Here is a 26,650-nt window from a genome sequence, read left to right as displayed (position 1 = left end):
CGCCCTCCAAGAGCAGAAGGTGTCAGATGTCCTGGGACTGAACCAGACATACGTGAGCTGGAAACCAAACCTGGGTCCTCTGAAGAGCAGCCCGTGCTTTTGACTACTAGGCTATCTCAACAACCCCAACAAAATAACCTACTTAAGGGAAAAAAAAAAAAGATGTGGTAACACATCTTTCGGTAGGAGGATCTCTTGGAATTTTGAACTCTGGTCTGGTCTACAGAGTTCCAGGCCAACCAGGGCTACATGATAAAACTCAGTCAAGGTAAGGGGAGGGATGGAAGAAAAAGATTGGTAAGACTGTGTAGGATTTACTTGTATATTTGGGGGGGGGGGGGGGGACTTTTCTTGCATGGCCAACTAAATATCAAATGGTGCTTAGACAGACCTGCTCTGGTGATAGCCAAAGCCACCAGCCTTGCTAATACGGAACAGCAATTATAAATTACGTGGAACATTACAGCGCTTTCTTGCCTGTGCACAATAGGAATACGCAGCACCCGGGGCCAGCACTTCTCTCTCCTCCCGGTGTGAGGCAGCTTGCTGAAGAACTGTTCTGTGGATCACAGCCCTCCCCAGCTCCTGTGCTGACGGTAGGAGTGCCTCTAAACACTATTACAACGAAGCAGCTTTTGAAATGACGGTATGTGACCAAAGTACTTCCCTGTCTTCTAGTTTTTTATTGTTTAGTTTGTTCTTTGTTTTCTTAGTCATTTGCCTTCGCTCAGTAGGGTTTTAGGTCTCCTCTGGGCTGACCAGTCCTTTACAGTATATCCTTTATCTTAGGTTCTGTTCCCTCAGTAGCCTTCCACTCTGCTTCTGGTCCGTTTTCTCCTCTTTCCGTCTTAACCTTGCTTTCTCACCTGTCTCCTGTTTCTCCCACTTCACCTGGTTTAGATTTCCCTAATCTTAGAGGTTGGCTGGAACTCTGTTACTGAAGGTATGGGAGTGTCTCCCTAGCTCCCTCTTGTGATCAGCACTACCCACTGCAGTCATGTTGCGTTTCCTGGGGAGGACCTGACCAAAGAAATTAGTCCATCCAAGTAGTTCAGTCAACTGCTGTTTATTGGTTTACTCACAGGAGCATGGATGACTAAAGGCAGGCACAGCACTGAAAACAGGTTCGCCTTCCCCACCCCCCAAAATGGTGACAATTCACAAACATCGCATCCCTGGAGTTCCCAGCTCTGAGTTCCATGCGCAGAGCTGGTTTGCAGTTCGCTGGTTCACCGGTTTAAGAGTCAACTCTCCTCCAGAAATTACTGCTTATATATCTTTGGGATGGTGGGACTTGTGAACCTTGCAGGTTTCAGGAACTTGCTGAGATCTCTAAGTTTCATTTACTTCCTGATTCCTTGGGCAGCTAAGAGGATACTACTAAAGGAATGCTAGCAAGGTCCAATACAGCACAAAGACCTCAGCACTTGTATCTGGCTGTCAAAAAGGCCACATTGGGTACAGCCAACACCTAATCCTCCATATCTACATGCCTCATGAGCCATCCAACCGTGCCATCCAGGGGCACTGCTCTGGGGCCTCCGTTTGTCTCCGTGAGGTGGAATTACAGTTTGGCCTGGCTCTAACAGGTGCCCCCTAGCCTGCTATCACTTCTGTTTTCGTCAGCTCCCCTTCTAACAATCACTGGTCCAGGCCTGTGGTTCTAGGCTTTCTACTACCCAAACCTAATGTGGCTGAGAAATGCCCACCAGTCTCTGGTACTTGGTGCCCAGCTGGTACTTGGTGCCCAGCTGGTAGCAGTTTGGGGAGTTTTAGGAGATGCAGACTTGCTGAAGGGGGCTGAGATTAAAACCTTGTACTACTTACAGTTTGCGGTTTCACATGCTTGTAGTTAAGGATGTGAGCTCCCAGCTTCCTGACCAGGCCAGCAGGCCTTCCTACCGCGATGCACTGACTCTCTTACCCTCTGGAACCCTAAGCCTTAGCCATAATCAACAGAAGTAACTAAAGCACCTGAAAGGGGCCTAGGCTGTGCGAGGGGCCTTCACCAGTAGACATTCTTGCAGGGAAGAACGTCACGCCCAGACAGTAAAGGGATAACTGTCCACCTCAAGGACAAGCTTAAGCTTTTTCTTTCATAGGCTCCGTGCCAGTCTTGAGCCCCCTACTGAGCTAACTCCGAACTCTTCAATGAACACAAGTTTATGTGGCCCTGGAACTAGGTACTGAGTGCGGCCTCTCCAGGAATGCCTGTCCTGAGATATAGTCTGTGCCTTCCCATTTCCTCTTCCCATCAGATTGCACTAGAAGTCCCAGAAAATATAAACTCACATGCAAAGAAAACACGATCAATTCAGACTACTTTACATTTCCGTAACATTTTAACATTTAATAGAAACTATATACAATAATTTTACTATATTTTACATGGAGGGTCCACCACAGAAATGTACATAAATTAAAAGCAAGGATAATTAAGGAGAGCCAGACCTGTGAGCTGCTTTTTTCTCAGTCAGGGTTTATATTGCCCAAGTATGTGGAGCTGAGGAAAGGCTTAAAGGCCTTTAGATACAGCTAGCCTGACACTAACAGCCAACACCTCAAGAGCACCATTCCTGACCATAGCCCCACCTACACATCCATGTGGATTTCTGTCCAGGGCTCTGGAAATCTCATTACAAAAGTGTTTCTTTCCCAGGCACAGTCTCCAATATGCAATTCATCCTGACGGTAGAAACTACCTCTCTCTTCCTTGCAAAGAATCCCTTAACTTTTAAATACTAGAGATCCGTTCCGCACAAGTGTGGTTTATATTTGTCTATAGCACTCTACAGCCCCGAAGAAAACAATGTAGTCTGGGTTGTCCCTGTTCAGTGAGAGATGATCAGAGAGATGTGTCTGAAGAATGGAAAGTTCACATCCAAAGGCAAACAATTCCTAGAATGCACTGTCAACTGGTAGAACTAGGCTCTGGTTCTCCATTTGCAGCAGCCAGTCCACGCTGAGGGAATGGTGCACAGGCTCTGTCCACATTCCGAGATCCCTGGGACCTACACCCATCTCCAGCCACCTGCATCTGTCCCTATTGAGAGAAATAAAGGCACTTTGGTTAGAGACTCCTCCAATGGGCCTGCAACGTGACTCTTGACTTAGCAATACCTATTTATAGTGGCTACAAGAACACAAGAAACACAGTAGTAGGTGGCTGCTTTCCTGTGTTCTGCTGTCCCCAAGAGTCAGGAACATTATGAAGCTGTCAAGCAAGAGAACAAGGGGTTGTTTCTTCCAAATGAAATAATTGTTCTCTACTGAGGTTCCAGAACAGTTGATACTCCATAGGAAGAGAGTTCTTTAGGCATCTGCTTGAAACCAACAGCTATGGTATAACTGCTAGTCTTCAGTAAGAGCCATTAGTAACCTATCCACCTTTACTCTGTAAGAACTGGAACGACGGACAGTTTACCCACCATCTCCCTCAAATAAATGTGTACCCTATTCTTGAGGATCAGGAACCATTAGTAATGGAGTTCTACGGCTCATCTGGAAAATTAGTGCAAGCCAGGTCTGCAGAAACAAAAGTTGTTGTGGCGGTGCTGTGCATTAAAACCAGGTCTCTCACACACTGCACGCAGAAGGTCTGTGCTGGACGGCTTGACATCAACTTAACCAGGCTAGACTTAGGAGAGAGGACTTCAATAGAGAAACTGGGCCCACCAGACTAGCCTATCAACAAGCTTGTGGTGCATTTTTTTCAGTTGACGTGGGGGGCCGGACTCATTGTGAGCAATGACACCCCAGGCAGTAGTTCTAGACCTTTTAAGAGAACTGGCTGAGGAAGCCAGTAAACAGTGTTTCTCCACAGCCTCTGTGTGAAGCAGCTCCTGTCTCCAGGTTCCTAATGGAATGTCACCTGAAGGGTGAAAGCCGTCCTTCTCCACCCAAGCTGCTTTTGGTTGTGGTGTTTTACTGCAGCAACAGGAGTTCTGGCTACAGTTCCAGCTCAAAGGGTACTTTCATTTGATGGTATTCAGGGAGAAAACCACCAGCCTGGGCCCTTTCACACACTATTTGGTACTATACCCACTCCCTGAATTCATATGCGCCAACAGGGATAGACCGTGCCCGGCAGCTCACCGTATGAGGGACCCTAGCTGAAAAAGTCAACTGTCAAGATACTCACTGGGCCTCCGGCAACTTCTTTGTCTGAATGATCTTCAGGCGTTAGTGAAGGATCAAAAAGCAAGGGCGACGGAGGGCAGGGCATGCCATCACCTACAACATCCAAGTCCTAGGAAAGCGAAAACTGTCAGCAATATTTAGGAAATCAATACGCTAAAACTGGTCATTTTCAACAAAGCTTAAAGGAATTTCAGATCCCTCCCTCTCCCCTTTCTTAGAAGGCTAGACCAAGATGCAAAAATAGTAAAAACTTTCTCTTAGCTGATAACACAATATAAACCAAAACGCAAATTTCTAGGGAAAAAAAACCCACATAGAAAGCAAAACAGTGGGGGCTGGAGAGATGGCTCAGAGGTTAAGAGCACTGGTTGCTCTTCCAGAAGTCATGAGTTCAATTCCCAGCAACAACATGGTGGCTACAACCATTGATAATGAGGTCTGGTGCCCCCTTCTGGCACGTACGTGTACATGCAGGAAGAATACTGTATTAATAAATCTTTAAAAAAAAAAAAAAGTAAAACAGTAACTACCATGAAAGGAGGGAAAGAGAGCTGTTTAACAGGTACAGAATTTATTTGAACCCATGGAAGAATTCAAGAAAAAGATACTAGTAACAACTGCACAACACAATGAATGTCAATTTCAAAGTGGTTATAACGATAATCATTACACATGTTCTATTATAACAAAAAGCATTTAAGAAAAAAAAAAAAAAAAAAAAAAAAAAACTCCCCAGGGCAAAAAAGATGTCTCAATGGGCAACAGCATTTGCTAAGTGTGATAAACTGAGTTTGAACCCTGAATCCACATGGTGGAAGAGAACAGACCCCTACAACTGTCCTCTGATATAGACATAATTATTGGGATAGCAAGATGGCTAAGTTACCAAGACTAATGACTTATTTAGTCCACCAGCATGCATGCACACACACGAAAACCCACACACACAAAATAAGGGTAATAGCATTCCCTCTAAGGCTAATATATTCAACATCTTAAGCTCCTCACTGAAGCATCTAATAAGAACACTCAGCAACAATATGGGCAAAACAACATGAAATCCTGCTGGAAACACTGGGCAGTACAAGACAGACCAACATTCACAAAGCAAGCAACTAAAGACAGGAAAGGAAGGTTGGGAGAGAAAGGACCACAAACTCAGGTGTCTCTGAATGGCAAAGATATGACATTTTGGTTAATTCCCTATCCCTAGCATAAGGAACACTGAGAACTGAAGTCACGGACTCTCTCACAGCAGGTAAACAGTCTACACTGAACTATATTCCCAGCCCTCTCTTCTTCACTTTCCACTTTGAGATGGATCTTATTAAATTGACCAGGCTAGCCTTGAACTCACCCTGCAGCCCAGGCAAGACTTGAACTTATGATGCTCCTGCTTCAGCCTCCCAATAGCTGGGATTATGGGCCTGTGCCACCTTGCCCAGCTAAGCCTCTGAGTCTTAAACTTAACATAGTATTCTGTTTAAAAAAAAAAAAAAAAAAAAAAAGACATTATGTTCTAGATTATATTTTTTCCATAGCAATTAGCCATTCCCAGAGATACTTAGTAGTCAGCAGGCCAATGGCATCATTCTTGGCTCCTCTCTAGAACCAACACTGATTTAGGGCCCCCCCCCCTCACTATAATGATTCAAATACTATGGCAACCCCTGCACAGATGTTGCCCATGGCAACTCAGTGTCCAAATGGGTTCCCTAGTAAGGGGAACAGGGACTGTCTCTGACATGAACTCAGAGGCTAGCTCTTTGACCACCTCCTCCTAATGGGGGAACAGCTTTACCAGGCCACAGAGAAGGACAATGCAGCCAGTTCTGATGAGACCGGATAAGCTAGGTCAGATGGAAGGGGAGGAGGACCCCCCTTTCTGTGGACTTGGAGAGGGGCATGGGAAGAGATGAGGGAGGGAGGAAGGGTAGGATTGGGAGGGGAGGAGAGAGCTACAGCTGGGATACAAAGGGAACAAACTAATTAATATAAAAAAATAAAAATGTAATTTAAAAAAAAATTAAGTCTAAAAGCTGATGCTGGTGTGGTAGTTCACAACTTTAATCCCAGCACTAAGGACGCAAAGGTAGGTGGATCTGTGAGTTTGAAACCAGCCTGGTCTACAGGGTAAGACCTGATCTAAAATAAGTAAAACAAAAAGTTGATAATTTTAACTTGGAGACAGGCTGCTCTTCCAGAGGACCCAGATTCAGTACCTAACATCCACACAGAACTCTAACTCCAGCTCCAGGGTATCTGACTCTTCTTTTGCCCTCTCAGGGCACCAGGCACAGACATGGTGAACATACATGAAGACAAACACCCATACACATAAAACAAAAATAAATCTTAAAAAGAAAAATCCCTGAAGTCTAAAGCCAAGCATGGGGACACATACCTTTAATCCCAGCACATGCGGGAGGTAGGCAGAGGCAGGCAGATCTCTCTGAGAAATCAAGATCAGCCTGGGATACACATAATGTATCCTTTTTTAAAAAATGCCTTAGCTGGGTGGTGACCCATGAGCCTGGGAGGCAGAGGCAGGCAGATCTCTGAGTTCGAGGCCAAGCTGGTCTACAGATAGAGTTTCAGAACAGCCAGAGCTACACAGAGAAAGCCTGTCTCAAAACAAAAAATAAAAATAAAAAATAAAGTAATGCCTTAAAAACAGCAGCAATTGGGCTGGAGAGATGATTCAGAGGTTCTTCCAAAGTCCTGAGTTCAATTCCCAGAAACCACATGGTGGCTCACAACCATCTATAGTGAGATCTGCTGCCGCCTTCTGGTGTGGAGGCACATATGCGGGCAGAACACTGTCTACATAATAATAAATTGAAACCAATGCTCTCCCACCACTGTGACTGTGGACACCTTGTTTCCACGTTTGTTTTTTTTTTTTTTAAAGCTTCGGATCATTTGCAGCTCTTTCCACCAAAGTCTGTTTGTGAGAACAGTTATTTCCCTCTGAGAATGCCAGGTCAAGAGATTCTTCTCATCAGGCAACTAGAAAACTAAACATCTCTTTGCAGTGGACAGGAAAAGCAGAGGCAAACTCAAGGAGGAAGCCTGCTCTGGATACTACACCATAAACTGGAAAAGGAATCCCCAATCCCCAGCACTACTCTATGAAGGGAAAAGAGGACCCTTCAACTCTTAAGTTTCCCCGTCACTGAGTATTTTAATTCACTAATTCTGGAACCAGAGGGAATTAGACATCTGTTGGGTCTCTAGATCACAGTAGCAACAAAAGTGAAAGATTTAATTATAACAGGGACAAGCACTCCTAAGGACTTCATTTCCTAAGAGCTTTACAGGGAGGTGCTTAAAATGTAACCCCATTTTCCCCTTAAAATAAGTACAGACTATATCCTAAACTGCCAAACTTGGAGAGCAAAAAGGAACTGAAATCATCTCTCTCCAAACCACAGAGGAAAAGAGAACGCAACCCTTCCCGGGAACCTCATCCCCTGGAACCCCTGAAGACTCAAGGCTTTAAAATTGCAAGGCCACTTCTCGAGAAGGGTTTTCTATTACACCAGTTGCTCATCAAGTACCTCCCAGAAACAAGCAGATGCAGTGGTTAGGAACACTGAAGAGCTCTTGAAGGGCATGCAGGCTCAATTCCCAGCATCCACATTGTGGCTCACAATCAGCTTTGACTTCAGTCCCAGGGGATCTAACCTTTTCTGGCCTCTGGTGCCAAGCATGCACAGGGTATGTATACATACATACATACAGGCAAAATACACAAATAAAATCTTTTTGAAAAGAAAAACAAAGTATCACTTGTCAGCTTAAGTCGTGGTACAAAGCTGGATTTAAACTGGCAACATGGTAAAAATGTTCAAACCCCATTAGAATTGAACCTCTGTACATTGAATAAACTTTGCAATAAAATCTGTCAATTAAAAATAAAACTTTTGAAGCCAGGTATGGTGGCCCATGCCTATAATCTCAGCACTCAAGGAGGCAGAGGTATGTGGATCCCTGTGAATTATAGGCCACCCTGGTCTAAAGAGCGAGTTCCAGGACAGCCATGGCTACACAGAGAAGCCGGTCTTGAAGAACCAAAACAAACAAACAAACAAAAAACACCATTTTTTAAAAGCAAAAAAATGCCTATCTACCAGAACAAGATTGTTTAAAAACTACAAAAAATACAGAATCATGTTTTGTATTCATCTCAAAAATCAGAAAACAAAACCAGAAACCATCATACAGAGGGCAGCCTTGGTGGCACATGCTTTTAATCCCAATACTCAGACAGAGTCAGGTAGATCTCTGAGTTTGAGCCCAGCCTAGTCTACATTGCAAGTTCCAGGAGAGCCAGGGCTACAGAGACCCCGTCTCAAACATCACAAGTGCACTTCACAACGCCCAGTAAAACCGTAGTTTCTAATGACCACTCTGGTTTACAAATAAAGTACATAAAGGCTGTTCAATGTTCGAACACTGATCTGCCTAGCATGTTCAACACAAAGCGAAATACAATAAATACAAGTAAATAGAGGATCACCTAAAAAGTTTTTTAAAGCTCTACTTTACTGCTGGGTGTGGTGGCCCTTGTTCTTGATCTGAACACTCAGACAGAGGATCTGAGTTTGAAGCTAGCCTGATCTACATAGCAAATTTCAGGACAGCCAGAAGAACAGAGACCCTGACTTTAAAAACAAACAAAAAACACTTGCTTTCTCATCTCTCCAGCCCTTATTTTTTTTTTTTTTTTTTTTTTTTTTTTAGAGGATCTCACTGTGTTAACCCAGGCTGGCCTCAAACTCAAGAGATCTGCATGCCTCTGCCTCCAGAGCTACAAGGTGACAAAACCTCCGAGTTTCAGGCCAGTCAGGTGATGCACAGTGAGACTCTGATCCCTGGCCTACCTGCCCCCCAACCTCCAAATCATGCTAAGCTCAAAAACTATAAGCCTGCAGGTCAATGGTGGTACACACCTTTGATCCCAGCACTCGGAAGGCAAAAGTAAGCTGATCTCTAAGTTCAAGGACAGCCTGGAATGAGCTCCAGGAGAGCCAGAAAGAGCTACACAAAGAAATCCTGTCTTCAGAAATCAGAAACATCCAGAAGTGGCAAATCCATTAGCAGAAAGAACACTTAGGAGTCAGGCCCATACCTATAGTTCTAGCACTTGAGGCTAATACAGAGTAGTTCAAGGTCACTGTGAGACAATGTCTCAATTAAAGGGAAAAAAAAGTTCTTTTGTTGGCAGGCCTTTTAGGGAGTAAGGGCTTAAGAAGGTCAGAAAAAGTGACATTAATAGGTATTGTGTTTCCTTTTAAGGTGCTACAAACATCTTCAGATGGCTGTCTGCACATAAATACCTTTAAAAAATAAAATCACTGAATCACATACTTCCAAAGGGTAAAATTTATGCTCTATAAATCACATCCCAAAGTAATAAAGGAAGCCGGGCATACATAAGTGGTACATTCCTCAATACCAACACTTAGGAGACAGACCTAAGGGTCATGAATTCAAGATCAACTCAGGCTATGTAGAGTTGTAAGCTACATAGTGAGGCCCTATCTCAAACATAAAAAAAATATCTGGGGAGAAGAAAAGGTAGAGCAGAAAAGTATCTAATAAATACAGTAACAACCATATTGAACCACATTTGTACCATGTCAAAAACTCTATCCATTCTCTTGGTGAAAAACCACTAACTATTCTCGCCACTAGTAACCAGGGGCCTTCTCTCAAGGGCCAATCAGAGCAGAGCTTCTCTAACTTACATCACTGAACTCCAGAGGTAAACTCTCAGTGGGCTGAAGCTCAGCAGCACTCAAGTACAGATCCATGGGGCCGGCTTCCAGACCGTCTGGCACAGACAGTACCTGCTCGGGCTTATACATCTGAGGAGGCAACTGGAAATGCAGAGGGCAGCAGGGATCCTCAGAAAGGCTTACAGGAACTGCTTTGTTGCAAGGTACCTCTTCAGATCCCTGGCAGCATTTGAAGAGAACCTGGTTTGTATCCTGACAGATATCTGCAGGAACAGTTAAGGAAAACGAACCCAGAAGAACACAATACAGGAGTCTGCTGGGCCAAACACAAGTCTGACTACACAGGGAACTACTAAATTTTCCCTGAAAGCCAAATGCAATGAGTAATTTTTAGTTACTTTTCTAAATACGTCATTTTGTGTGCGTAATTTTAGCACTTCCAATAATTTATAATTCATCTTCTTTTCCAGGGTTCCAGCCATCTACACAAAACATAAGGCAGTGCCACCTAGTCAAGGCTAGTCAAAGCTGGCCAAGGAACATACAGAAGAGGACACACATGGAAACAAATGCAGGCAGCGTGTTACAGAAACAAGTACCAGCCTCTTCCAAGAGTCGAGATAATCTTGACTCCTTTTGCTCTTAATGTCTGCAGAAACTTTGTTCCTCATAACATAAGCTCACTAGAAACCCAACAACTATGTAGCTAAGTGTAATTTTTAACACCTGATCATCCTGTTACCTCTGAAGTATTGTTTTTCTAATTAGCTTAGAAAACAACAGGTTTCCTTATGTATCCTTTACACCCCTCACTCCAGCACTCTCTCCACTTCAGTAGCTCATGTCCTATTAGTGTCCATCTCACTCCAGTATTATTTCCACATTAGTATTTTCTGTGTCTAGTCTCCTCTCTTAAAGTCCCTTCTCCCTCCATGCCACATCGGGGCCCTTTGTAGTTCCCTGGCCTTTATGTAGCATCCATCTTTAGATCACATTACTTGACATAAGCATTTATATATTAAAAGCAGTAGTCTACACAAGGTGTGGCAGTGTACATCTTTAGTCCCAGTACTGAAAAACTAAAAAGGCAAGCCGTTCGGGCATTAGTTTAAAAATTAACTTCCAATATTTCAATAAATGGGAGTAAACAAAAACAACCCTTTCCTTTACTGTCAAAGGCCAAAAGGAGAGTCTTTCCTCTGCTTCCTTTTTTTTGGAGGGGGGGAGGGGGAGGGGGGGGAGGTTATCTTCACTACATTATCCAGACAGGCTTAGAACTTCTGAACTCAAGTAATCCTCCTGCCTCAATATCCCAATTACCTAGGACTACATTAATAAAATACCACACTAAACTAAAAAAATATTTTATAAATATCTGGCAAATAAAATCTAAAAAAAAATCCATACAGGTCATATAAGAACTCAATAAACATTACAAGTTTTGTAGCCCATCAGTAAATGTAGTTCTATACCAGAAAGGAAATTGTTTAAATTCACAAATTAGAAAAAATGGGGAAAATACTTTTTCCCCCTCAAAGTTTCTACTTTGAATAAGTTTACAGCATGTAAGGTCCTAACCATACAAAAGGACACTACTGCACAGAAATTCACAGCACAGAATCCTGTTCTGGGTGGAAAACCCACATTAATCTTTTTCTTAATAACAGACTTAACATACAATTGAATGAACAGCAACTAAACCAGTAAGGTATCAGCACCATATGTCAACTGCGGAATGTCATTACGACTATCAGTCCTACCTCTGTCACCAATGGCTCCGCTGCTTCTTTGGCTCCCTGCCCCCACTTCACCTGCCCCAGACAGGATTTTGCTGTGGCCCAAGCAGGCCTCGAACTCTCAATCTTCTTGCCTTAGCCTCCCAAGTGCCTCAACTACAGAGGGGGGACCATATTCAGGTAGATGTTTCTTTCTAATGAACTGACCATTACATTTTTAAATTTCTGAAATGGCCAACAGACCATAGAAAGACATTTATTTAGGCACCTGCTTGAAACCAACAGTTTCAGCAAACTGCTGGCCTTGATTCAGGGCCAAAGTAATCAAAACCTTCAATGAAACTGACAGAGATCACCACTAGCCTCTGTATTAACTAGACAATCAGAACCTAAACAAGCAGTTTTAAAGATACGGGTAAGGCAGTGCCTGGTCATTGGAAGAGACTGATTGGAGCAGCGAACATCATCCACAAAGGCTAAGCACCTCTGACTGGAACGAGTGGTGTGAGCCTAAAATTGAGAGAACAAACACAAGTAAACCCCACAAAAAGCATACAACTATATCATTCAGTTATAAAACATAAATCAATTCATTCAATGTAGAAAGTGCAATTTAAAAACGCACTCAAAAACTCTTAACAATGAAACCTCATGTATAAATGGAGTTAATCCTAAAACAACACACCTCCCCACAATGTAGAAATAATGGAGTCTGTCCCCCCTTAACTAGGTTAACCTGCAGTCAACCTAGGCCTAAAAATATTAAACACAAATTACAGAATTAATTCCCAAGTTGTAAGTAATTTATGTTACCTTTATATTGCTATAATTGGCCTAGTTTGTGATTAACTAATCTTAAGTTTCAGCACAGGTCCATGTAGGAGATAACACGGTACACCTGCTCCACCAGGGAGTATAGAAACTTTCCTCAAAGGTAAGGAAGAACTGTACCCTAAACACTCATGCCTTAGCCTGGCACAATGGTCAATGTCTCAGTCCCAGCATGGCAGAGGCACATCTGTGAGAGGCCAACCAGGAATTACATAGTGGGACCCTGATGCAAACACCAAGTTTTTTTGGTAATATTAGGGAATAAACGCAGAATCATACACATAGGCTCTAAAACCAAGCTAAATCCCCAATCCAATTAACTTATCTTTTAATAAAACGTTTTTGGGGTGGTGGGGGCCTCAAGCATGCTAGGCAAATGAAATAAGAAGGCCCTGAGCTTATGATCCTCCTACCTCAGTGGCCACAGCTGTGATTAGACCTGAACCACACCCAGCAAACAAAATCTCTTTAAAAAATGGTCTGTACCATCCCACAGACTAAAAAGGAATCAAGAGAAAGTTAGCTAGACAAAATAAAAACCTTTATGTTCTTAGCCACCAAAATGGGAACTCCTCTGTTCTGTCACGTTCTCAGCCATGTTGGGCTAAAGCTCTAACAAAATCCAACCCTTCAGCCCTTAGGCTGTTCACATTGGCCATTCTTTCTCAGCCACACAAACTAACATGTAAACATATGTGAGGCCTCAACAAATACAACAAAAAGAACAATCAAATATTCTTTGTCAACCATACTTTCTTGACATTTAACTGCTATTCCTTCATTTTTTTTTAACCTTTACTTAATCTTTTTTCCTTTTTCTTTTTTGTTTTTCAAGACAAGATTTCTGTGTAAGAGCCAAGGCTGACCTGAACTCACTATCTAGAGCAGGCTGGCCTGGAACTCAGAGATCCTCCTGCCTCTGCCTCCAGAGTGCTGGAATTAGAGGTGTGCTGCCATGGCCAACTATCTTTATTAATTTCATATATGAGTGTTTTGCCTGAATGTCTACCTACAATGTGTGCAGTACCTGAGGAGCCACAAGAGGGCTCTGGGTTCCTGGAACTGTAGTCACAGCTATTTGGAGTGGTTGGTATTGATAGAGTGTGGGTGCAGGAACTGAAACCTGAGTCCTCTGGAGAAGGTATGACTCTTAACCACTGAGCCATCTTCCCAGCCCATAACTATTCTTTTAAAATGATAAACTCAGGCAGGCTGGTTTCAAGCTTGTTGAGTCTTTGCCTCATCCTCCCAGAAACGGATAAGATTACAGACAAGCCTACAGCACCACAACTAGCTTTTTTTTTTTTTTTTTTTTTTTTTTTTAATATTCCTAAACTGCTTGACAATTTTCTGACCTAAGGACTTCCTGAACCAAAGAACTTGGGAATTAGCCCCTAAATCTGACTACTGAGTTCCAAGAAGCTAAGCTTTGAGCAGAAGTCCGGTTTCAAAGCCAGGCCTGGATGCATATTTGATGGTGATTCTATCAATACAGTGAACATGCACAGCCAGAGCACACAGCAGCAGGCCTGGAGTAAAACCGTAAATTCAGCCAATTGTCAGGAAATTACCTGTTGAGCAGCCCCATCCGTGACCAACATTCTGCGTTCCTTCAGCTGCCTGTGTAGTAAGGCTTCTACGCCATAGCGCTGACGGTATCGCCTAAGACATTTCAGTCGCTTTAAATTTTCTCTTTCTTTGGCCAAAAGTCCCTCTGGGCCAGTCAGGAGACTACTACCTAGAGAATCACAAAAAAATCACATTTTCTGAAACAGAGCCTCCATCTACCCGGCCTTGAACCCACAGCAAACTCTCTACCCTCAGCTTACTGAGGATACTATACATTTACCACTAAAAGGGCTACAAAGGTCAAGGTGAAACTTGTAATCAGATGCTTTTGCAGCTTCAGTAAGCAGGGAATCATTAGTTACAAGATGGGCGGCTTCAACTCCAAACTTGCCTAAAGTTTCATGCTCCACTTTCCGATTATGTAAATAGCGGCGCTTCTTCTCTTTGAGCAGGTGCTGTAGTCGTTTAAACTGATCGATGTACAAAGACTGCAAACGAATCAGCTTTTCTCTCATAATAAGAGCCACTTCTTCAGCTGTGTAGACACCAGCATGTCTGGAATAAAATGATAAATCCAACAAAGCTTGAAAATCGAGTAATAAGCATGGTGATGTGTGCCTGCGATCCCAGCATTTACAAGTCCATGGCCTGCCTGGACTAGAGCAAACTCATGGTAAGCCTCAACATGAATCTCAAAACCCAACAACAGTAAAAGCCTGAAAAGACACTCCATTTGTATTTAACAAAGTCGACCCTACCTGACACATTTTCTTACTAAACAGGAATATTTTCAGGTAGCATTTCACTAAGGTATCATAAAAACAAAGGACTTGAATTATAGCAGAGCTCACTACTAGCATGTATAAGCCCCTTGGTTCCATCTTTAGCACTAACAAAAAAACAACCGCAAAACCCCACAATGATCAGTCTTTCCCCCCAATTCTGTGTATGGTGTCTGCCTGTGAGTGCAGATGAGGCTGTCAGACAGCCTGCAGCTGCCATTACAAGGGATCGTGAGTGTTCCCAAGTGGGTGCTGGGAACTGACAGATTCTTTTTAAGAGAGGAGGGAGGGATGAAGAGAAGGAGGGACGAAGGGAGGACAATCTCTCTACAAAATACCAATTTGCTATCTCACAAAATGGAATGGGAAGGGAGATCTCTCATTTAAATATTTAAAGTGAGTAAAATTGTGCAATATGAAAGTTTTACTAATTAATTTACATTCTACTTTTACATAGTAATTTAAGAGAATCTTAGTATTTTTAACTACAAACTATATCAGGGCTGGTGAGAATGGCTCAGCAGTGAAGAGAAGAAGATTGGGTCTGATTCCCAGCACTCACTGCTCACAACTCTAACTACCATTCCAGGGGTTCTCGCACCCTCTTTGGGCCTGCACGTGCACAGACATACATTCAGGCAAACACACACACACAATTATCAAATGACTATGACTTCTAATTTCCCTTTAACTACAACCTCACATTGAGACTTTTGGCCTTCAAAGGCTAACCATGGTCCAGGGTAGATAGCTCAAAGGCAACAATGGTAAAGTGGGCACACACAGCTCGTACAAGGTCCTGGGTTCTGACCACTACCATCACCAAAACCAACCTACACACACACACACACACACACACACACACACACACACACACACACACTCACACACTCACAAATAGGCCCATTTTCTTCACAATATTCTCCAAATTCAGTGCCCTGTATTAACCCTTTAGTGCAAAAAATGTTAGTTTTGCTGCTCATTACAAACTTCAAAGAAGTTCTGTAATGAAATTCTGGAATTTAATATAAAGATTGTTTCCTGCTTTTAAGATTAACTTTGGGCAGAGGCAGGTGGATCTCTGAGTTCAAGGCTAGCTGGCTCTACAGAGTGAGTTCCATAAAAGCCAGAGTACATAGAAAAACCCTGTCTAAAAAAAAAAAGTATATAATATGTGTGTGATATACATACTGTTCTATAATATATAAATGAAGACAAAGGCTGTCTAACTGCTAAGATGATTCAAAAATTAGTAACAGAGACACTAAAGGCTGAATTTGACCAGCCTGACCTATACACCAAGTTTCAGGCCAGTCAGGGCTACATACTGAGACACTGCCTCAAAAAGTATTAAGGGATTTAGAGAGGTATATATTTTGTTTTTTTCTAAACTCTTAAGATGACCAGGGGTTAGAGTACACCTTAAAATGTAATTAAAATTTGGGTTTCTAATCAGTTTTCCTTTCTTTAGACATGAAACCAAAGTCAACTACTGAACACTTTTATTTCCCATTTTAAAAGTTAAAACCAGGGAATTTTGCAGCAAGTGTCCGAGTATAATTAGTTCATTATTTCTGAGATTTGGGACAAGTACCTATTTAAATTCATTTTCTCTCCTCAAGCTAGCTAGCACTTTTCTGCTTCCTTCCCATTGTTATGTCAAGAAATCTCTGTTCTTCCCCTAAAACATCTCAAGGGCACAAATAACTCAGTTCCAAGTTACTTCTGTAAAAGAAATAAGAACTCTTGCCTTGAAGCAAGGCAGCGTTGAACCATGCCACTTAAACCCACCTATGTGCATTAATGAACCACATGCCAAACTACATTCTACATACTAACTACATAAAATACATAAAAGCCTTATGTGGAGTTACAACTTACTTTAGGGGATCTTCTTGATCACTGTCTATGCTATCAGCTTCACTGTCAGGGTCACCTCTCCATGTCTGATCCACAGTAATGGGTTCCTGGTCCCCATCACTCCAGCTGTCTTCATCTGAGGCAAGGAAGGGAGAGCAGCCATTAAGACTTCCCACCTCTGTAACTCCACACATGAAGCTACATTACTTAAGAGATCAACCTGAAATCTTAAAATTCAAAGTTTTTAACTTTTTAAAAATTTAACAAAAAGAGAAAAAAAAGGGTCACCAGGTTGGGAGAGTATATCTGAACAAACTCTAAATGCAAAACAAACTAGCAACCAGCAAGAGCATTCTCACCAAATTCCCAGTCACTGGCCAACAGTGGTCAAAGCACTGAGGTAAGCCAAGGTCACTCTTAAGCTTTTTCGTTTTTCATTCCAGCAGAAAAGATCCTTACCCAGTATCCGGCTTGCTTCACTGCGGCTGCTTTCTGGGGTCTGAGAGCCCAGCTCTGTTTTAGCATATGAGCTCAACTGGCACAAGAGGGTTTCACCCATAGGGCCCGGGCTGCTCTTCTTCATTTGGGCATGAAGTGCTAGGGCATTCCTTCGAGCATGTTCAGCACAAAAAGACACCCTAAGGAGACAAAAAAATGAACATTTAATAGGTTCTCTTTTCAAAGAATCCAGCAATATACTCGGTCATCAGTTGATTTTTTTTTTTTTTCTTTAGGACATGTCAGCCGACTATTATATTCAAACTCTGAAGACCAGTGTGAAAGCCAGGCATAGTAGCCCACACCTTCAGACGCAGAGGTGCAGAGGGGCAGAGGGGCAGAGGCAGATGGGTCTGTGATTTCAAGGTCAGCCTGGTCTACAAAAGTTCCAGGACAGCCAAGCCTAAATTGTGAAACTCTGTTTCAAAAGAAAGAGAGAGAGAGAAAACGAGCAATGTGATTCAGAAACCTAACTGTCCTCAAGATAAGCCATTTTGGGTTTTTGTGTGGTCTGGTCTGGTGTGTGTGCAGCTCAAATTCAAATGCAGAACTCCATGCATGGAAGGGCACTAACATGCTACCTGGCCCACACTAGCTGTTACTAGAGGCAAGCACGTAGCTTAGCCAGGGTTCTAGTCACCAAGCAAAACATTCTCACCATAAAAATGCCAGCAGTATCTCACAGAAAACCAGAGATGCTTGTATTTTTCAAGATAAATTCTGGAAACACATCTTACTATCAATCCACTGCAGACAGACCTAGCTCAATACTAAAATTAGAAGCTGCATACAAAATTACCTAGTAAAGTCACATTCTTGCACAGATAAATACATATATGATAAAAACTATGACCTTCCTTCCCAAACCACACATACACTGTGCCTATTACTTGAAAAGAAACAAAGCTGGGCAAGTGAGTCAGCATTAAGAATTACTCAAGGGCCAGTTCAGCAAACAAAGGCACCTAACTGCCAAGGCCCAACCGCAACCTGACCACCCACATGGCAGAAGGAAAACCACGTGAAAGCAAGTAGTCAATGTTTGGAAAGAATTTACAGCTGAGTATGGCAGTAATTGCAGAACTCCAGACGCTGAGGCAGAATCAGGGGTTGAAAGATTAGTCTCACCATGGTCAGAACTCAAAAATAAATAAAGGGGGGGGGGGGCTGAATTTACAAGTTAAGTAATTAAATGACTCTGCTTCAGGTGTCCTTCCAGTTCTCACCATCCGGGAGCGGGTTTAAGACAGGGTTTGTCTGTGTGGCCTTAACTCAGACATGGGCCTGCCTCTGCCTCCCACGTGGTAGGATTACAGGTGTGCCCCACCACCGCCCTGCATTCTGATCATTTTAGTATTTTGACACCCTCCCAATTAATATATTCTTAATGGCAATTTCACAAACACATGACCTGAAACTCCACAGATATGACCAAGCCTACATATTATGTTCCTCTTTTCACTTTAAAATTGAAGGTAGGGGACAGGCATGATGGTGTGCCCTAACTTTCTGGAGACAGATCTCGAGTCCAAAGACGTCCTCGTGAGATCTATGTCAGCCAGGGCTATGAACACTGACTCTGACAAAACAAAACAACAGAAAGACAACAACTGAAGGCAGGGGAGCAGGGCTTAGCCCACACCTGTAACACCAGCACTCTCAGGACCAAAAGGTGCCAAAATGGAGCCGGAGAAGGTTCAGCGTTAAGAGCAACGGCTGCTCGTCCTAGAGGATCGATTTGATTCCCAACAACCAAACGGAGGCTCACAGTCATCACTAACTCCAGTTCCAGGGGATCAAACCGCCCTCTGGCCATCAAGCATGAACGTGGTACACAAACATACATGCATGCAAAACACCTATACACATGTAAGAAAGAAAAAAAGGTTGCCGAAAGTGTTCCACGGTCAGTCTTGTCCTAACAGGGAATAGAGGTCGAGACAGTCTCCAAAAAATGAAAAAAATCACCAATAAAGGGAACGGTCCAGTGGCTCTACGGGCCGAGCCCAGTGTCTTCTATCCTCGGTACGCACGCGGTATTAGAATCGACTTCAGCAAACTGGCCTCTGACCTCCACACATCTGCTGAAATACGGGCGGGCGCCCCACCCCACACACAAAACAGTACAAAATGGAAAGAAATGCCTCAAGACGTGGTAAAAATGAAACCCTGGAGGCAGGAGGTTTCGGCGTTTAACTCGGCACGGAGATACAACCCACGTTTCACGTGCACGAGGCCGGGGTTCAAGCCTCGGCATCGAGAAGGACGGACTCCCGAAGACCGAGGGCACCAACGTCCACGCGCATGTACACCTACCCATCTTTCTTCTCGGGCTTTGGGGCAGCGCTGGGGCACCTTTTCCCATTCTTGGTCGATATGTAACTACATTGTTTGAAGGGCGCATTCTTGTCTTCCAGAATATGCTTGATGCAAAACTCCTGGCCCTCCAGGCGCGGCTGGGAGCATGGGCGGTGAGCGAACGAACAGGAAAAGGGCTCCTGGGACCTGGGCACTGGGGTGATCCTCCCCCGATTCGTTGGCAAGACGTGAATCCGAATCCTGTTCATACCAAAACCTGCGGGGGGTTGGGGGGGGTGGAGAGGTCACCGCGGGCCGGGGTCGCGCCGCCACGCCCGCCGCCCGGCGACTCCCAACCCGGCCACCGCCCCTCGCCCGTCCGCGCCCGCCGAGCCTCCGCCGCAGCGGGCCGGAAGCCCGCCGCCCGCCCCCACCGCGACGGGCGCCCCGCCCCCACGGCCCGCCACGCCGCCTTTGTCCCCGGCCGCCTCGGCGCTCACGGCCCCGGCCCGCAGCGCCCAGGCCGTCGTCCCGCCAGCGCCATCTTGCCCTGGGCTGCCGGCGCCGGAGACCCCGCTTCTCGAAAGCCTAACGACCAGAGTGCTCGCCGGCGCCGCAGGGGAACGAGGCACGGCGCTGCCGGGCCGACAGAAAGCGCGAGCGGCAGCCCTTAACAGCAAAGGCGAAGCCACGGGCGCGCCGCCATCTTACCTCCCCACCGCGCTGCGCCGCGCAGCAAGCCCTCTGGCCGCTCCGGCCGCTCGGAACGCGGCCCCGCGGCTCCTCAACGCTGATTGGTCGCTGATCTGACGGTCGTGTGCCGCTATTGGTCAAGGCTAATACGTCAGCCCGAGGAGGCGGGACAGTGAGAAACTAGGCAACGGGAATGGCCGAGGTGAACTGTCTGTCGGAGACTCGGCCCGTGAGTGGGCCGTCGGAAAGGCGGGCCACAGGGATAGTTTTCCGTCTCGGCGTGGTCCGTTTCCGAGGGCCTCGGACGCCAGTCTTGCCAGGCCGCTCGCTCTTTCCGGTCCCTGCACAGCAGAAAACTGGACCGAGGCTCACCCTGCTTACTGTTTACACGTGGAAAGGTTTCATTAGTTTTCCGCTGTGGACAGTTCAGCTCACTTTTTGGCCACTTCATGTCAAACACTCGAAGGTTTTTGGTTTTTGGGGGGATCTGTCACGATACGTGCTCATTATTTTTTGTAGAGCAGCCCTAAGCGGTAGACGTTTTACGGATACGGTGGCCGAAAAGTCAAATTGAGTTCTGGCGCAGGCCATGCTTCCCTCAAATCCTCTGTAACTGCCTGAGTCACAGAGTGCGTTCTCGACTTCCAGCAGTGGGTTATGAGAATGCAACAGGTCGTCGGGCCTGGCTGCAAGAGCCCTCTGAGATCCATTGAGCAATTTTGCCCGTTTTTGTTTGTTGTTTCAGGCTATGCTGGTGGCTAGCAAGCTCCCTTCTCCTGCCCCCCCCCCCCACACACACACACAGTGTTGGAGGTACAGGCACAGGTAGCCAAGCGTGGCCTTTTTCATGAGCGCTGATTGGAACTCAGCTCCCAACTTGCTCTGTTACGCAGCAAACTGTCTCCACAGTTCCCTATATCTAAGTTCTGAGCATTGAGCATCCCAAGCTCTTTCCACCAACTCTAGCCTACTTCTTGGTGCTTTTTGCCGCCCTAGGCTGCTACCTCCCAGATGTGGGCTGCAAGCCTGGTCCCTTCCTTTGAACTTTTATTAGCTCTTACCATGTTCACTCAAGAGCTGCAGTTGAGTCTTGTTTTTTTCTCAGACCACTGTGATTTAACTGTTTTTGGTCCCGTTGGATGCAAAATCCTCCATTTGTGCACTCAGTTCCGCTGTCATCTACTCAAGGACATCACTCCACTGTTTTCTGAATCTTCCAAAAGCATATTGTGGTGGTTAGAATAGGGACGGCCCCCACAGACTCGTGTGAACGCTTGGCCCATAGGGAGTGGCACTATTAGGAGGTGTGGCCTTATAGGACACTTCTGAGGTCTCACGTTCGAGTTGGGCCCAGTGTGTCTCAGCCTCCTGACACACTTTTAAGGCTCAGGCAGGAGCCCCGGCTTGGTTAGTTACAGGCCAGTCTGCTACAGTGACACTGTCCTCTCCTGCCCTTCCTCCACCCCAAAATAAGGGAAACAGAAGGGATGACCAGAACTCACTGATTTTTTTCAGCAAGTGTCCTTTCTCCATAGGGCTAGAGAGGTGGCTTAGCCACTAAGAGCACTGGCTGCTCTTCCAGAGGACCTGGGTTTGAGTCCCAGCACTCATATGGCAGCTCACAACTGTGTGTAACTCATTTCAGGGAGTCTGACACCCTTACAGATACACACGTGCAGGTAAAACAGCAATGCACATGAAACAAAAATAAATCCTTTTTTTAAAGGTCTCTTTTAATTTTTATTGTATTTTCCTGGGCATGGGGAAGCATATGTGCGGAGATTAAAAGGTTAACCAGTGGGAGTCAGTCCTCTCCAACCGACCATGTGAATCCCAGGGATTGTGAGGCTTGGCATTGAAGACCTTTACCCACTGAGCCATCTCACCAGCCCTCCTTTTAATGTACTACTGTAGCCAAGTTTGAAGCGCTTGTGCACGGAGGCTCTTTTCCTGTGTGTAATCTGTAAGGTCTACCTTATGTAGTATTCAGTTTTCCCATGTTATCCAGAAATGTACCTTCTCTTTAAAACATGCTTCTGCCAGGCATGGCAGTAGTACATGGCAGCAATCTATCTTATCACTGAAGAGCTTGGATGTAGCAAGAGGATGCAATCTGAGGCCAGCTGGACTACAGAGTCCAACAGTCTGGAACAAAAACGTACTGTCCACCAGTGCGGGATGGCCGTCCTAACAGTTCGGCTTTCCGAAGATGCATGACACGATTATGGCTTGTATCTTGGTGCTTGCTAAAAGAATGGTTAGGTATTGCTGTCATAGTAAAGCTGTATCTCTTTACTCTTCCAGGTACTCATGTGAGAGTATAGCGCGAAAGCTTTTCCCCTCTGCCTACAACAAACTTTGTATTACCAAGTTCACTGTTAGAGTTAAATCTTCACTCGTCCCAATGGACTCAATATCCATAGGACATTGTGATAGGAACACAATACTATTAAAATTAAAGTGGTAATGATTCAACGAAATAATAAAGACTAAGGACACGGCACAGAGAAACAACAATCAGGTGTCTTATCATTTAACGTTTATTGATGGGATGGATAAATACAGATTGAGAAACATACTTGACAGCAAGGTATCAAACTGATAGCCAGACTATAAAATGTATACAACATCCTTCTTTAAAATTTTTTTTGAGTTTTTGAAGTTTTTTACAAAGAGCCCTTATGATAACGGTCACTCACATCCTGTCGTCATTCACCTAACAGCAGTAGAGATCCCAGGAGTAGCAGCACCCAGAACTGAGGTGCCCCGCGGAGAACAGAGGCAACAGCAGAACAATATGCTGAGCAGTACAAAAAATCAGACGAAACGAAGAAGAGAAACAACTCACCACAAAATTGTACCTGAGTGACAAAAACCGGTAAAGTGTAACTTTGCTTTTTCATTTTTTCTTTTTGCTCTTTGGTCTGATAAGAAAATGGACAGTTTTATGTGTGGAAAGTCAGGTAATACAGGTCAGTTTCCAGTTCAGATCCCTAAATATATCTACACGAGCCTGCTGCACTGTTTTCTTCGGGTTCACAGGCCAGACAGCCCTTCTGGCTTTACAAGTGATTTCAGTATGGTCATCAGCTAATCACCTCTCTGCACTGTCCACTAGCATTTCCAGATTACCTGATGGCAGACACACTTGCTCTGGCTTCAGTGAACATGCTGTTAAGCATCCCTCTCCACAGCTCACATGGCAACACAAAGCCCAGGAGTTTCTCCTCACACAAACAGGAATCCACACTCGAACAGCGCAGACACTGATCTTTATTAAACATTCTTTTCCCTCCTCTTTCCATTGCCAAGTTCATATTAAAAACTTTAGAAATACTAAAACGGAGAGCTCGCCCACTTGGAAAACAATTCTGAATTAGACCACTCCATCAACTAAGAGTACAGTACCATTAATCTTTCAAACTTACATCCACTGAGGGATGAGAAATAAATGACAGTGTGGTACAACAAGAGTGTTTCCTAAACCATCAAGGCCAAGACCCTTGGGGAGGTGTGCGAGTGGCTGAACACTCAGTGGGATGGTGGAGAGCTATTTCTCACTGCCTGGTGGCTTGCATAGACTGCTTCAATTCTCCCAAACTGGGAGAATAAAATAGGCATTCCAATCTCAAGATGTTTTAGTTTCTCCCTTTCCTAGCATGAGTATCAAAATAACTCACCAACAAAAGAAAAAAATCTTTAAAAAAATAAATCAGTTCCCAAAATAATGGAAACGCACATATTTAGATTCCAACCATACTAGGATAGATAGGACCCTCCAATTGCCTTTATCTAGAAGCAAGTGTGAAAGGTTATAAGGAATTAGGCTGCAAAGGCTTCAGGAAACCCAGCAGTGATCTTACCATGATTGTTTCAATACTCAAATCTACTGCTGTTTGCAATTGGAGATTTTTCAATTTTTCTATCACCACTGGTGAACCTAATAATATAGAAATATGTGGGATACACTAAACGAAAACACTAGAGTCATTTACAAGAAAGAAAAGATGCTGAGTCTCAGATACAAAAACACAATGATTCATGAATAAGAAAAGTAGACTAATACTTAGGTATTTTCTAAACCCAAAAGGTGTAACTGGATACTTCAGAAGCCACAGTGGCTTTAGGTTAATGATTCACCAGAGTTTAGCCAACAACACAGGTATATGATTAAAAGCCCTAAAGACAATCCACAGGTATTTATTTCTGCCAACACAAAAGTCAAACAATTTTAGGAATGAGATTTACAGAAGTTTAGGCTCCAAGCCTACTTACCACTGTCATTTATTCTTGACAGTTTAGAGAAAAAGTAAAAGACAAAAAGCCATGTTTACAAGGCTGATTTTAAATATACAAATACTACTTCTCACCCTTTGAAGGTATGAAGGTAGGAGAGACAGACATGGCTCAGAAGCCTTATTTATACAGAAATTGGACAATATGCATGCTAGCCAGCAGGTGTATCTGCTAACCCAAAAAAAATGTAGCAGTTCATGCAGAGCCCGTAAGGAAGGCCCAGGGCCTATGCACAGACCTAAAAGCAGATAGCTATAGACAGTACCAGAAGGAACTAATATAGCAAAGTCTCTAAACTAACCAAATTCACTGTTGATCTACATACAAAGACCAGACTACAGCACGGAGGAGCTCTTTAGGCTCTAGGAAGCAGTTTTTTTCTAGTCTACTACTGACAGTTCTGAGAAACTTAACTACAGTATTACTATGAAGAACTGCTATGAGAGCAAATAAGACAGCCTTTGTGGTAAGGGAGTGCATGTGATTAGAAAATATGTGACATTAATGAGAGTAATTAAAAGAACAGCCATTTTTCCCAAATCAAATCGCCAATTCCACACGCAGACACAGATGCAAACTAAATGACACATTCCCTTTTAGGAAGGTCAGGATGGAAAACAAAATCTCAACAAATACTAAGCCTAAATTTAGTAATCGTGATGACACATCTATCTTGCACACACAGGAAATACCAAGGAGAAATAAAATGTCACTTTAAAAGTTGCATACCAAGAAAAATCACTGGTTTATAGATCAGCAAGGAGCTCCTTTTTTGCACAGCAATGGCAGGCACTCCAGACAGTTCAAACATGCAGATTAAGAACCACAAAGTCACCCAAAGATAAATTCCTTCCTCTACAGACTTTCCTCTATTGCCAGTACATCAATAGTAACATAGTAACTGCCTCAGTGTTTTGCTTAGTCTTGTTCTTGGCAAGCAGCACCCATACAACTTCTGTTTCCCTATGACTTTTCAATGAAAAGAACCTGACTTCTCCCTAAAGACTACTTGGCATGACAGAAGCTTCATTAAAACGAGACTAATTCTTTTTATAGCACCATGTTTTCCATAGCAAACAAACAAAAAAAAAAAAAAAAAAAAAAAAACCACACACACACGTGTGTGTGCATATACATACATATGCATATGTATGTTTTTTTCACGTAATGAACCAAAGAATAGCGATGATCTGTGGCTAGGTAGCATTCTTAGTTTAGACAGCTTGGCTTAGAATTTTCATCTAGCCAGTATTTCTTCAAAGATTTCCTTCATCAAAACTATTCATTCCTTATATCTAGAATAATCAAGCCATAACAGGAGATTCCTGATCCACTTTTTTAAAAGGACTATTAAGAATCTCTGCCTAGAATCAAAAGCCACCCAAAAGAAACCATCTAAACACAACAGCGTCTGTTGGCTAGGCCTGCTCACTCATTACACCAATGCTGTTAAATTCAAACTCATCTTTGAAGTCATATAGGCTGCAAATGCAAGTATGCAGTTGTTTCCCATTAGATATACAGATAAAAAGCAAAGTCTTACATTCATAATGTAACTTAAATACAAAAGCTTCAGAACCCCAAATCCCAATTTCATTGTCTTTAGTATCATCAACTCCCTGGCTTCTCCCAAACCTATTATCACATATGGTCTGGTCTTTGTCAAACAGCAGGCAAAGCACACCCTTCCTCCCTTCAGAGACCTGGGTCTTCCCAAAGTCCAACCTGAAAAGGCCCAGTTCTGTAGGGCAGAAGCTGGCCTTGCTCTATAGCTTCTTCCTCAATCCCACCTCCATTCTGCATAGAAAACACAAAAAGGAGTTTAAAATGAAGTTTTCAAAATGGTGCTACAGAGTCAGGTCATTGGCTACACTTGTCCAAACTAAAACCTAGAAGGCTACTACTCAGTTACGACACAAACATGTGGTGCAGGATGGGGATGATTTACAATGTCAATACACGCCTCTGTGTTTTCAAGGCCGACTATGCTCTAGTAGAACGCTGAGATGTGAAAATGGTTAAGAGTGGGAGAAAAAAGATAACATGATTTTAAACACGCACGCACACGCGCACGCGCACACACACACACACACACACACACACACACACACGGTCTCAATACTTCAAGTGGCCTGAGCCTATCTCACTCTTGGCCAAAAGCCTCCCTCCCACCCTCCCTGCACACACTCCCACCCTCCAACCC

General features: G+C 43.9%; 1 protein-coding gene and 2 non-coding genes across 3 annotated transcripts; all 3 read right to left on the bottom strand.

Moving 5' to 3' along the window:
* Positions 1-1,050: 1,050 nt before the first annotated feature.
* Kansl2 (KAT8 regulatory NSL complex subunit 2) lies at positions 1,051-19,818 on the bottom strand. The gene is made up of 9 exons (XM_055626965.1): positions 19,477-19,818; positions 17,122-17,300; positions 16,684-16,798; positions 14,408-14,575; positions 14,023-14,185; positions 12,034-12,130; positions 9,894-10,147; positions 4,142-4,249; positions 1,051-3,043 (listed from the first exon to the last, which is right to left on the bottom strand). Exons 1-9 carry the CDS (start codon positions 19,725-19,727, stop codon positions 2,912-2,914), a joined length of 1,467 nt encoding a protein of 488 aa, XP_055482940.1. The 5' UTR covers positions 19,728-19,818; the 3' UTR covers positions 1,051-2,911.
* LOC129691232 (small nucleolar RNA SNORA2/SNORA34 family) lies at positions 3,236-3,372 on the bottom strand. The gene has a single exon (XR_008722430.1). It is a non-coding gene; the product is annotated as a small nucleolar RNA SNORA2/SNORA34 family (small nucleolar RNA).
* LOC129691231 (small nucleolar RNA SNORA2/SNORA34 family) lies at positions 11,803-11,939 on the bottom strand. Its single transcript, XR_008722429.1, has one exon. It is a non-coding gene; the product is annotated as a small nucleolar RNA SNORA2/SNORA34 family (small nucleolar RNA).
* Positions 19,819-26,650: the final 6,832 nt, after the last annotated feature.

Source organism: Psammomys obesus, unplaced genomic scaffold (assembly GCF_907164565.1).
Source record: "Psammomys obesus unplaced genomic scaffold, mPsaObe1.curated_primary_1811, whole genome shotgun sequence".
Lineage (NCBI taxonomy): Eukaryota > Metazoa > Chordata > Mammalia > Rodentia > Muridae > Psammomys > Psammomys obesus.
Note: the sequence above shows the minus strand (reverse complement) of the source record. Positions and strands in the feature narration are given on the sequence as shown.